At 41.3% G+C, this 14196-nt stretch overlaps 1 protein-coding gene across 1 annotated transcript in view; it reads left to right on the top strand.

Moving 5' to 3' along the window:
- Nucleotides 1-9673, top strand: part of MOXD1 (monooxygenase DBH like 1) — a 152901-nt gene extending 143228 nt beyond the window's left edge. The window contains exons 10-12 of the mRNA XM_089676177.1: nt 1497-1639; nt 3045-3213; nt 9399-9673. Coding sequence (XP_089532303.1) covers nt 1497-1639; nt 3045-3213; nt 9399-9557 — 471 coding nt within the window. The 3' untranslated portion in view covers nt 9558-9673. The remainder of the gene's footprint in view (nt 1-1496; nt 1640-3044; nt 3214-9398) is intronic.
- The last annotated feature ends 4523 nt before the right edge of the window (nt 9674-14196 follow it).

The raw sequence follows: 14196 nt of genomic DNA, 5'->3' as shown, positions 1-14196 counted from the left end.
TCCTCATGCTGCTGCCAAGTCTAGAGTCTCTCATGGGTCCCTGTACGGCCTCCCATTGCTGCTGTCTCCATCGCCACACTCTGCTGCCATGTGCCACTTTCAGGTCTCTTCACACTGCTGGTGTGTTAAATTTTTTGACATAGGGTGCAGGCAGATTACGGGCCTCACATAGCTGCTGCCAGACATGTAATCTGCCATGGGCCCCCGTACCGACTCCTCATGCTGTGACGTTGCAACAAGGTGTAATTCAACCCTACATATGTTAGACCGCCTTTACGAACAGCTAAAGGCCATCACAGATTTCCTGATGTTAAAAGCGGATAAAGGTACTCCCTGTGTAACTTAGATGTCAGCCATTGTCAGCTCATGTGTGACACCTGCGCTTGCTCAGGCCCTTTGAGGAGGCCACGCTATTCGTGAGTCGGCAGGACTATGGGATGAATGAGGTCAAATCGGCCATGGGCCCCCGTACCGCCTGTTCACGCTGATGCTGGTCCCACAGTGTGACCTGGGTCCCTGTACGGCCTCCCATTGCTTCCACTCTGCCATGTGCCACTTTGAAATCTCCTCACACTCCTGCGGTTGTCCATTTTGTCATAGGTTGCTGGCAGATTACAGGCCTTCCATAGGTGCCACCAAGCCCCATATCGGCCATGGGCCCCCGTACCGCCTGGTCACGCTGCTGCTGGGCCCATAGTGTGACCTGGGTCCCTGTACCGCCTCCCATTGCTCCCACTCTGCCATGTGCCACTTTCAGGTCTCCTCACGCTCCTGCTGGTTTCCATTTTGTCATAGGTTGCTGTATGGCCTCCCATTGCTGCTGCCTCCACCGCCACACTGTGGCTCCAAACACTGGTTTTGGCCCCGTGACTGGCCAAAGGAGTGAAGTGTGCAGTGATTCTAAGATCGACGGCACTCATCTGCATGTCATACTGACAGACAGTATTATTTCTCTTCCCCAGCAGACTCCAAGGGCATTTAAATTAAAGGTACAGTGTTCTGCACTAATATTAAGTCTCTCTGAAGCCTAGAAACACCCTTTTTTAAGTTAAATTCACAGCGAATTTATTCGACTCGAATCGAATATTGTCCACGAATTCGCCGAATCAGTCGAATCGAATTTTTCATTTCTTCGCTCATCTCTATCAGTGACCTATAAAATATTGCATCTAATGCAGCAGTATAGAGAAGAAGAGTTTAGCAATGGCAGCCTACAGATTTTCGGATGTCAAGTATTTTTTAAAGTATAAAGTAATTTAAAGTAATATCACTTTAATACGTTAACTCTAGTGTAGTATAGTAACTAATGTTTATTTACCAGACAGTTAAACTCATGTAAATCATACTCATGCATGTTTTAGCAATCCAAAATTTGACTACATCCCTAGCAACAACTAAGCTGCAGAAGTAAGAGCTAGCTAACAAATCATTGTATAAGAATTTGCAACAGGCAAGAATTTTGATCACTGCTCAATTCTTCATTCCTAATTTTTTAGGGTGGTCTAAGTACAAGAGATGAGATGTGCCTTTCCTATTTAATTTACTATCCAAAGATTAATCTTGCCCGATGTGAAAGCATCCCTGAAATAAATGAGCAACTTCAGTTCATTGGTGTGAAAGAAATATACAGGCCAGTTACGTAAGTATATTCAGTTTTAGTAGCAGTCAAAACTGATTTTTTTTATCATTTATAAGTGCTCATGATTTTGTTTATCATATTGTTTAAAGAGAAAATGGTATACAAGGGAAACGATATGAAAGTATTTTGTGCTGAAAATAATGTCTTCCTAGGTAATGCAATCTTATAACAATATTATCTATTTCCCTCCCAGCAAAATGTACTTACACATGTGCATATATAAGAACTGTTACAAAAATTTAGATGAATGTGTTTTTTTAAGGTAATCAGAATCAGTACTAGGCCCCCTGCTCACAGGGCATTTGCTTAGCTCTCCTAATACTTTTCCTCTTCCTCAGCTTTATTGTCGAAAAAAATTCTAGACTCGTTTAGATATGTGTAGGCGCATCAGGCACTTGGGCATTAATTCATTTCATTGGCCACAATAATGTTTTATTCTGGCCATTAAAATGAATTAACACTCAAGTGCTTGACGTGCCTAATGTTTTGCACATTTGGATGAGTTGAGATGCGTTTACACACACTGAGTGTTTGTTCTGCCAAAACGCTGCTGCTCCTGGACACACTGGTAGTGAGGTTTTTTTTTCTGCCTCTAAAAGGCCCTGCCACTAAACACTTAGGTGTGTATGGACACGTAGACTAACATAAAGGGGCATTTAAAGGCAAAAAAAAAACAGACTTCTCTAAAAGCAACATTTTTACCACTCAGTGTGCATAAGGCTTTAATCAAATTCCGTAAAATTAATTTAGTTGAAGCTAAACTCCAGGCAAATATATACAGTCACGATATATTTATTTAATCTGTTTTATCTGCCAAATTATTTATATTTTTCTCTATCCATTTCTGAAATGTACATAGCCCTGACTGATAGTAAAGTCAGATCAGTGACCTGCCATTTCTCTGTTGCGTTTATAGCAATACAGCCTGGTCACATTCCCTGCCACCTACAACTGGACAAGGATCAGCAGACTCCTTATGTCATGCTGTTGCTCACTGCTCTAATCAATATGTTCCTTGTTATAAAACATAAGATGCAGCGCTATATATAATACAGTAATTGTACCAGGTGAAAGTGCTAGTAAATGAAGTGACAATGGTAACAATACAAAGCTGTATGTGAGGCGCTTTGAGAATGGCGCAAAAGTGAATAATGGTCCATATGTGTCACGCTGGATAACAGCGAAAAGGTAATGTAAAGGTTACTGATATTAAGTGACAATAGTGAACATTCCAACATATAAACTGAATAAAATCATCCACATAAATATCACAGTAAAAAGTCCAAAAAATATCAGTGATGATCAGGTGAAAGGTGACTCCGTGATAAATACTGTAAATAGTAATTGATAGATCCTGACAATGTTTTATTCACGTATCATAAAAATGTATTTTGTGCACCTACAGGTCCTGGCCTTTAATAATTAAGAGCCCAAGACGATACAATAATCTAACTTTTACAGAAGCTATGAACACATTTCAGTGGTCTAGGAAGAAGGGAAATGCATTCAATGAACGAGTCAGAAAGATGCCAATAAATGTGAGGTGTTCTAAACATGAAAGTGGAGAATGGTCGGTAAGTACACAAAGCTTTTAAATAACTGTTATCCAACTATACAGATGCAAATAATTTTCTTTTATTTGGATTTCTGCACACACACTGCCTTTCACATTTCAAAGAACCAAAGCAATTGTAACAACTGAGAACACACTAGTTTTCAAAACGTTTTATTTTTTCGAATCGGTAAAATACCTGCTCCCCTTGCCATATGAATTGGTTCCTCCCAGTGGCTTGTATGTCCTGTGGTTAACATAGAGCTGCTAGTAGAAAACACTGTCTGCAGTGGGAGAAGAAGGTATCCACACACCAGGAATTGTGGAATACCTGCAAAAGCCAGGAAGCAATGAAGTGGCAGCATTTCAACACATGATCTGTTGAGCATGTAAGTATAGCACCTCTCTATTTACAGGTCTGAACTTTTTTTGTAAGTGATGTTGCTTGAGATTCGCTTGCGACTTTTTGATGTGACTTGCTTGCAACTTTGGAGTTTTGCTTGACTTTGGCTTTGGCCAGTCATAACAATACAGATTGTGACACTTTATTGAATTTACAAATCCCTTTGAAGTCAAAAATGAATCCAACAAATGACTACAATTGAATTAGTTTTTTTTGTTATAATTTATTTTGGATTAGTTGAAATTCTTTACTATTGTGATTCAGAAATTCGAATACATCCAAATATACAAATAACAAAAATAACAATACAAATTTTGATTCATAAGAAAACAAATTGCTACTTCATGGTTTTCACCCCGTGGACATGGTAGTCTTTGACTTTAAGGACTTTAAGCAATTTGTCTGGTGATGACATATAATAGATTGCACTCTGCTTGTAGAATTAAGTAGGTGGTTGGATATGACTACTTAGCTAAATTGACAATTCCTATTTTTGCATATGCAGAGGTTAGCTCGAAGTGGAGTGATGACATACTACCAATGCTACTTATCCAGCATTGGCGGGAGTTGGGGGTATTACAGTAGTGATCAGAATGTTTTCTAAATTATTCACTCAGTTACTCCCCATGAAAGCAGTCAATCAGCATGAGAATAAACTCACAATTGTCACATGTATGGGTACCCTTATGCAAATGTTAATGCTATTTTAAATAACTCTATAAAAAGTAGTTTTATTTATTATTACAGTTACATATATAGCACTATCAATTTACGCAGCACTTGACATATATAGTACATCAGTCCTTGCCCCCAATGAGCTTACGATCTAAGGGCCCAAACTAACATTCCTACCCACACACTAGGGCCAGTTTAGACAGGAGCCTATTAACCTAGAAGCATGTCTTTGGAGTGTGGGAGGAAACCCACGCAGGCACAAAGAGAACAAGTGAATGTAGCACCCTCCTAGTTAGCTAGGGGAAACTAACTGATAATTTTTTTTACATTGAGAGGTAGAGCAGCAGCCTGGGGAATAGTCAGCAGGGCAAAATAGGGTCAGGGCTGAGAGGCTCTGCAGATCTGTTCCTTGATACCTCCCTCTGTTCTAGACTTTTGGAGTAAATTCTAGAAACAGTGGGTGAGGGTGAGGAGGAGCTGGTCTGTAGACTCAAGGGACTCTGGTCAATCCCCAAGCAGGAGGCTTGGCATGGAACCAGAGCAGCCCTTAAGTATGAATGAGCCTGCTCAGAAGCGGGGAGAGTTTGGGCGGAAGATGTGAGGAAGGCTGAGATAAGGAAGGATGAGAAAGAGTCAGTCCAGTAGAAGTCCTGAAGGCAGCCACCTACCTAAACCAGCTCACAGGAAAGAGACTGAGTCAGTAATCTTACGCCTCCTGAGCCAGTTAAGGGAAAAAGAGCACTCTGGTGGGAAACCTGATTACCACCTTACCCAGGACTGTTTCATCTTGAAGTGGCAGGAACTAGATCCCCTTGCCCAGGGATTCCTTCAAACAGAAGGATAGAAGAGAACTATCTGGGGTTTGGGGTGGTACACCAGGAGAGGCTGGAGAGCTTTCCAAGAAGAAAAACCCTTCTATGGACTTGTACACAGTTGCTAAGGAATTTGTACTCAGTTACAGTTCCCTTGGGCATCCCGTACACCAATTACTCCATCCAAGTTCAATTCCCCTAATAAAACATAAAAACCAAGCTCAAGGACTGTTTTCTGTCTCTGGAATGCAAGTCTGTGGAAGACGCGTGTTGTCTGGCTGTGCAGGACTATAGGGGGACCTAAATCTCTAGCGACTTCTAAGAGGGTAGCGCTACACAAACTACTTAGGCACTGTACTGCCCTCTACACCATACATTTCAATTTCACATCTAATATATTTTTTTAACTGGTGCTGTCTCGTGTTGTAATTTGTTTACACTGCTAGATGTAGCTCCATCTTTGTCCTACCATGGTGTCCTACACTGGCAGTGTAATAATGTACAGTTCACATGGATGTCATCTGCTCTCTGCTTCACTGAGGACTGCACAGAGCTGAAAAAGAGGCAAAGAGACCCTGCACATCATGTAACCATCCAGAAGACTGGATGTTTGGGGTACAGTTGGATTTTTAAGTCCTCAGTATGGTCATCTACTCAAGTACTACACTGAATTTACCAAAATAAATAGTGAATTAAATGTGATAAAGGGCTGTAAACACTAAGCTGCAGAAAGAACTGATTGCCAGGTTTGCTTAGCAGAAGGAATTTCAAATACGACAGGACGATAGGAACATAACTGCTTTGCATTGGGCTTTAGTTTAGAAAAGAATGAGTCACTTTTTCTGTGCTGATTTCATACTGGTCATAGCACTGAAATGTTGCAATGTGAATTTTGTTGGATCATGCCCCACACCACAACTGTAGTTAAACCATTTATTCTGATTACCTGTTGTCATTTTGCCAGTGCTTCGAATACCTTCTGCCTAGTTCATCAACCTCCCTGTCGAGTATAATGTACAAAACATGAGCTCAGGAAATTCACTGACATGTATCTGTTGTACAAAGCATTAAAATAACTGACTGCTACATCACAACTGCAAAACAGTCAATGGTGTGACTAGCTTGCAGTGCCGCTCAAAGTCAGCCAATATATGTTTTCCCCAATCCAGGAGTATATAGACTCAAGGAGAATGAACGCCGCTCAAAACGACCCACTGAAGTCAATGGTAGTGTTTGCCTCTAACATGTTTTGGTCCAGTCACCAGGGTCTTGGTCAGAGAGGCACCACCTCTGTGACCAAGCCCTGGGGGCAGGGTGAAAGGCATCAGAGGGCATGGCTGTAGTGGTGGCTGAGGCCAACACTATCATTGACTCCATTGGGCCAATTTGAGCGGTGTCCATTCTCATTGCATGGAAAACAATCAAGCTAAACAAATGAAGTGCTGAATAATTGTAGTTAATTACATATATGTTCCAAGTCTGTGCTGTCCACCTATACTTTTTAGTCCAGTGAAGTGACTTCTGTGGCTCTTTACAGGTTAGCCAGAATTGCCAACACCCAGGTTATAAAGCCCCAGATCCTGCAACAGTACTGTTGACATTTTCATAATTCAGCAAAGGCCATATCATAAAGTTTTCAGTAAGGTCTTCCAAATTGCAATTATACATATTCTAAAAACAAAAAGTACAAAAATTTACATGTATACATACCCATAAATGCATGCACATTTTTGCATAATTTATCTATTCCTACATAATAAAGTATATAGCAATCCCCACGTTAAGTGCTACCATAAATTAGAGTGAGACCCTGACCCTGTAACACAGACGCAAAGTAACCATTCATGTAAAAGTAGTTTATTTAAATTAAACTAATTTAGTTTGTTTTATTTCTAATAACTTGTGTAAATGATGCACATATCCCTGCTTTTATGTCTGTAAAGCCCTTTTATAGATTATGTCTAAAAAAAATCACATTACAGAAAGGAAGGCAGAAAATACTCTATGAAGATGTCAGAATCTGGATGCCAATGACCTTTCAGAGTCAATGAATAAACAGTGCCATAGAGTTCATTATTCTATTCTATTCTATTACCTATCACAATAAGAGCCAAAAAAAAGTAAAGCTGAATTCCGAGTATAGATATTTATGGTTAGTTACATTAATCCATCTTGGACCAATGTAACTATGCATATTACATACCTGGCCAATCCCTGAGGAAGCAGAAAACCACTGTAGTAGACACCACTACTACAGTGATCTCCGCTAGCTTCTGGGTCTCTGTGCCAAGCAGCTTCCCTGCTGCTTTGTATACACAGGAGGTTGCTCATTTGGCACAGTCACCAATCAAAGAACATTTTGTGATGCCACCACCCCGCCTCTGCAGCTCATCCAATCAGAGAACACTTACATTCACTGAGACATCAGCACAGGGAAGGACCAACGGATACACGCTTGGAGCTCACTGCTCCTTCTACAGGCCTAAATAGCCTGCTGATCCACCAGTCCTTCTCCTCTGCTGAGGTCACATCCGCCCTACATGTGTGTTCCACTTTGACCAGGGAGATTTCTGGGTAGTCTACATGGTGTCCTGGGCTCTGTTGATTTCAACCACAGTCGCAAATGAGCAAAGGTTGCTCATTTGGCACAGTCACCAATCAAAGAACATTTTGTGATGCCACCACCCCGCCTCTGTAGCTCGTCCAATCAGAGAACACTTACATTCACTGAGACATCAGCACAGGGAAGGACCAATGGATACATGCTTGGAACTCACTGCTCCTTCTACAGGCCTAAGTAGCCTGCTGATCCACCAGTCCTTCTCCTCTGCTGAGGTCACATCCGCCCTACATGTGTGTTCCACGCTGACCAGGGAGACTTCCGGGTAGTCTAAATGGTGTCCTTGGTTCTGTTGATTTCAACCACAGTCGCACGGAGTTTATCGGTGGGTCCTATAGAATTATATTCAGTGAGTTTTTATTACCATTTTTCTATTAAAGCTACTTTTATACTGCAGGTAGGTTGCGCTTCCCTTCGTTCCCTTATTTTCTCATACAGAGCTGGCTCACTCTGGGGACAGCAGCCGCTTGTGCTCACAGTTTTATGGACATTCATGGACATTTATAAATATAGTTATGTACTATTGACTTTCTAGTGCAGTTGTTACCCCTTTCTTTGCGCCATAATTTACATGTTATTGCAAGGAATGACCACAGTAAACATGCTGACGCGGGGGACCCGCAGATTGGCGTAGAAGCGGTTCAGGTGACCACGGCATTAGACCCCTGGACAGGTGAATGTACTTTTATTTAAAGTCAGCAGCTACAGTATTTGTAGGTACTGACTTTTAATTTTTTTCAAACAGGCTGAAGAATCGCTTTAATTTTAGATACACCTTAGGAGATCATTTTCAGAGTTAGGGTAGGTTTTAGAGGTTTTTATTCAAAGCCTGTCATGCATGCAAGTATTATTTATACTGCCATTGCTGACAGCAACACATAACCCCCCCCTTACAAAAAATCAGAAAGTACCTTAAGTAAAGCCCCTCTTACCCCTTCAGTATTTTCATCTCAGGGGCAGACTGACAACTCATGGGGCCCCCGGGCAATAGGGGATCATCTACATTTCTTTTTACAAGTGTGTTCAACTCAAAATAAATAGGGTGTTTGGAGAATTTGACAGACACTCCCATGCTTCTTTCTCCCCCATAAGCCCAGGCCAGCCCAGAGTTTAAAAAAAAACAGTCTTTTCTCTAATCCCCATGAAAACATTAAACCCCCACATACACCCAGTGAAGTGAATGGCCTCAGGTGATGCACAGAGATTAAATAAATCATCCTGCATAAGCTGTACCTGTTTACCTGCAATCTTCTCTTCTCTACATCTATTCAAAGTGCTGAATTTATAAAGCTTGTCTGAGAGTTCCGAAAAAAGGGGCAGAAAGCTGAAATTAAACACTGCAGAGCTCAGTGAGGAGAGCTCTGAAAGCTGATTGGAGGGAAGAAACCCCCCCTCCTCCACACAGCACACAGGAACAGAGCTGAGCCTGTCAATCTGCTGAATGTCCCTGCCTCATCACCATTTTTCTCTTGGTATCAGGAAAACTTGTCAGAAATGACTCATGCTGATAGCAGAGGAACATAGCTCCAGAGAGATGAAACTCAATGTTCTTAATTGAGTACTAAAGTACACACTATCGAGTGATACGCTTTCTTCATATTTCACATCTGAGGTTCACAACAACTTTAAAACATAAAAATGTAACTGCACAATGAAGCTAAAAAGTGTTTATTTTTTATTCTTTTGCTTTCTTACAGATTCATGGAATGCTAATATCACCACCTGAAGTGAAATCTTATACATTAGAAGAAAATGAATGTGTCTCCCCTTTGCCTTCACTATCATCTTGTTCAACGGCAACAACAGTCAGAAATCTGGTGATTGCAGCAAGCACACTGATACACAAAATTTTATAAACCGGAAGACTTTAGAACTCATTAAACTTTTACACAAATGTTATCCTTAAAGGTCATGTATAATTGCACTATTAAAATTATGTTTTTTACACAAAGTAAAATATTTTTTATCAAAACTTTTGCTCTTGGTTGTACTATGTTATTTAGTTGGAGATTATTATCTGGGTTAATTGACACAAGATAGGCATGATTGCATGGAAATCTAAGCATGATTGGACAATGTTTGGGTACATTGGTGAGGAGATTGCATTCAAAGCATTCAGACAACTTCAGACAGGTCAACAAAGCAAAAAACGAACTTATACTTCTCCACTTGTTTTTCTGTGTTAGATTTATTTTGCTTTTCTGTGTATTAAAAGGCTTTTTTTGCTATGAAGATGTACTATATATAGTCACAGTAAAATATGCTTTGGGCTATAATGTGTCCTAGTTTTTCAGGACAATCTTCCTTTATTCCTCTAAGACTCACCATAGTTATGTAGTTCAGACCTCAATACAGTAAAATTCATAGGATAAATTTACAGGGGCTTAAAAAAGTTTTACTTTAGCTGATATAATAATGGAATATCAAAACACAATGCATGAGCCCCAAATATAATATTCTCAAATTTATGTGGCAGAGTGAAAGCCTGACAAATCATTAATAATCACACTGCATTGCCTTTGCAGCTTGCTATTTGTTTTAAATCGCTGGACCGTGCTGTACTTATCTTATATGAAAATGAAGGATAACCACTTAAGCAAAGTACAGTTGCCTCAGGAAATGCGTAAATGGCTTTTGGGAGGGAGAACAGAGATGTACATGTATTTTAAATTTAAGAGCAATATTATGAAGTGTGGTATTCTCATTTTTCTTTTCAAATAGCTAGTGATTTTCCAAATGGCCTAAACAATGAATGTTTAAATATTAAATTGAATGACAAACTTAAGAGCCACCTCCAATTATAGCATGTTCCAACAGAAAGTGTCCATAGGTTACCCTTCCATTTAAAAAATGTTTTGAAAATAATAATAATGGTTTTTATACTTAGTTGGACACCAGTGGGTTCAAACAGAGGCTTGCTTCTTAAAAATTATGGGGAGCACCCACCCTCCCAGTGTTGGTACTATGTGGGTGTTATTTTTGAGAACCATTTAGGGAGAACGTAGAGCATTTATATATATATATATATATATATATACAGGTGAAACTCAAAAAATTAGAATATCGTGCAAAAGTTCATTTATTTCAGTAATGCAACTTGAAAGGTGAAACTAATATATGAGATAGACTCATTACATGCAAAGCAAGATAGTTCAAGCCGTGATTTGTCATAATTGTGATGATTATGGCTTACGGCTCATGAAAACCCCATATCCACAATCTCAGAAAATTAGAATATTGTGAAAAGGTGCAATATTCTAGGACCAAAGTGTCCCACTCTAATCAGCTAATTAAGCCATAACACCTGCAAAGGGTTCCTGAGCCTTTGAATGGTCTCTCAGTCTGGTTCAGTAGGAATCACAATCATGGGAAAGACTGCAGACCTGACAGTTGTGCAGAAAACCATCATTGACACCCTCCATAAGGAGGGAAAGCCTCAAAAGGTAATTGCAAAAGAAGTTGGATGTTCCCAAAGGGCTGTATCAAAGCACATTAATAGAAAGTTATGTGGAAGGGAAAAGTGTGGAAGTAAAAGGTGCACAAGCAGCGGGGATGACCGCAGCCTGGAGAGGATTGTCAAGAAAAGGCCATTCAAAAGTGTTGGGGACTTTCACAAGGAGTGGACTGAGGCTGGAGTCAGTGCATCAAGAGCCACCACACCCAGACGGATCCTGGACATGGGCTTTAAATGTCGTATTCCTCTTGTCAAGCCGCTCCTGAACAACAAACAACATCAGAAACGTCTTACCTGGGCTAAAGAAAAACAGACCTGGTGGTCCTCTTTTCTGATAAGAGCAACTTTTGCATCTGATTTGGAAACCAAGGACTTAGAGTATGGAGGAAGAATAGAGAGGCACACACTGCAAGATGCTTGAAGTCCAGTGTGAAGTTTCCACAGTCTGTGTTGATTTGGGGAGCCATGTGATCTGCTGGTGTTGGTCCACTGTACTTCATTAAGTCCAGGGTCATCGCAGCCGTCTACCAGGAGATTTTGGAGTACTTCATGCTTCCTTCCACAGATGAGCTTTATGGGGATGCTGACTTCATTTTCCAGCAGGACTTGGCACCTGCACACACTGCCAAAAGCACCAAAACCTGTTTCAATGACCGTGGGATTACTGTGCTTGATTGGCCAGCAAACTCGCCTGACCTGAACCCCATAGAGAATCTATGGGGCATTGCCAAGAGAAAGATGAGAGACATGAGACCGAACAATGCAGAAGAGCTGAAGGCCGCTATTGAAGCATCCTGGTCTTCCATAACACCTCAGCAGTGCCACAGGCTGATAGCTTCCATGCCACCCTGCATTGAGGCAGTAATTGCTGCAAAAGGGGCCCAAACCAAGTACTGAGTACATATGCATGCTTATACTTTTCAGAGGTCCGATATTGTTCTATGTACAATCCTTGTTTTATTGATTGCATGTAATATTCTAATTTTCTGAGATTGTGGATTTGGGGTTTTCATGAGCTGTAAGCCATAATCATCACAATTATGACAAATCACGGCTTGAACTATCTTGCTTTGCATGTAATGAGTCTATCTCATATATTAGTTTCACCTTTTAAGTTGCATTACTGAAATAAATTTACTTTTGCACGATATCCTAATTTTTCGAGTTTCACCTGTATATATATATATATATAGTTATATATAGTTATATATTTTTATTTTATTTTATTTTATTTTTTTGTTAACAATACATTTTCTTACTTAGGTAATAATATGAATTAATGTGTGTTTCATATCAAGAAAGATGGTGTTTTTTTTTGTTTTTCTTAAGTGTTTTTTAACCACTTGCCTACCAGGCACTTATACCCCCTTCCTTACCAGGCCAATTTTCAGCTTTCAGCGCTGCCGCACTTTGATTGACAATTGCGCGGTCATGCAACATTGTACCCATATGAAATTTTGATCATTTTTTTTTCACAAATAGAGCTTTCTTTTGGTGGTATTTAATCGCCACTGGGCGCTTTACTTTTTGCGCTATAAATTAAAAAATGTGCAAAAAATTTGAAAAAAAAAAAAAAGTTTATTTGTTTCTTTTATAAAATTTTTCAAACAGGTATTTTTTCTCCTTCACTGATTTGCGTTGATGAGGCGGCACTGATGGGCACTGATAGGCGGCACTGATGGGCACTGATAGGCAGCACTAAAGGGCACTGATAGGCAGTACTAATGAGGTGGCACGGATAGGCGGCACTGATAGACAGCACTAATTAGGGGTCACGGATAGGCGGCACTGATATGCAGCACTGATAGGCGGCACTGATAGGTGACACTGATGATGGGTACTGATAGACGGCACTGACTGGCATCACTTCTGGGCACTGACTGGCGGCACTGACTGGCACAACCCCTGGGCACTGACTGGTGGCACTGACTGGCAGCACTGGTGGGTGGCACTGGTGGGTGGCACTGGTGGACAGCACTGGTGGGTGGGCACAGGTGGGTGGCGCTGGTGGGCACAGGTGGGTGGGCACAGGTGGGTGGCACTGCTGGGCACAGGTAGGTGGCACTGCTGGGCACAGGTTGGTGGCACTGCAGAGTGGCACAGGTGGGGGCACTGCTGGGCACAGGTGGGGGCACTGCTGGGCACAGGTGGGGGCACTGCTGGGAATGGGTGGGCGGGGCTAGTGGGCGCACAGCTGATCGGAACTTGCGGGGGTCACTGCTGGGCACCGATCATCAGGGCACTGATCATCAGTGCCCTGATGATCGGTGCCGATCCCCGCTCTGACAACTGCCGGTTCTCGGCAGTACTTTCCTCACGATCTGACAGCGTGAGGAAAGTGCAGCCGAGAACCGGCACTTGCATTTTCCTGTGATCAGCGTGTCATTGGACACCGCTGATCACGTGGTAAAAGGCCGGTGGGATCGGCCTTTCACCACATCTCGTGATCAGCTGTGTCCGTAGGACACAGCGATCACGGAGATCGCCGGGTGCGCGCCCCCTGGGGCGCGCAGGAGAGCGCGTTCTGGGAGGACGTCATATGACGTCCACTCAGAACTGGCCGGCCGCGGTGAAGCCGTCATTCGGCTATGCGCGGTCGGCAAGTGGTTAATTGCATTAATTAAAAAAACTTGAATAAAATCCCCCAAACTTTCTTAGTTTCCCTTTTATATTTTTTTTTCATCTTTTGTTTAATATTTCCAAAAAATAGGAGCAAGGCATAACATGACAATAATAGTGGCTTGGCATATTACATAGAAATGTATATTATCAGTACCATGCACCATATTCTGCACCATATTCAGTTAATTTTGTTAGTAAATGATGCTTTACCTGTGCTGTTTTGGTTTAATGGATAGCATATCAAATCAACAGCAATCTTAAAATGTTTTTAAACCTTTTCTTTCTTTAGGCTCAAACCATGGCTGGATGGCGAGGTGTTTAGCTTCTGGTCAGTATATATATATATATATATATATATATATATATATATATATATATATATATGAGCCTAACAGGGTAGGGTGACCTGGGGGGGGGGG

Source organism: Staurois parvus, unplaced genomic scaffold (assembly GCF_062004578.1).
Source record: "Staurois parvus isolate SC_StPar_1 unplaced genomic scaffold, SC_StPar_1.0 ptg000165l, whole genome shotgun sequence".
Classification (NCBI taxonomy): Eukaryota; Metazoa; Chordata; class Amphibia; order Anura; family Ranidae; genus Staurois; species Staurois parvus.
Note: the sequence above shows the minus strand (reverse complement) of the source record. Positions and strands in the feature narration are given on the sequence as shown.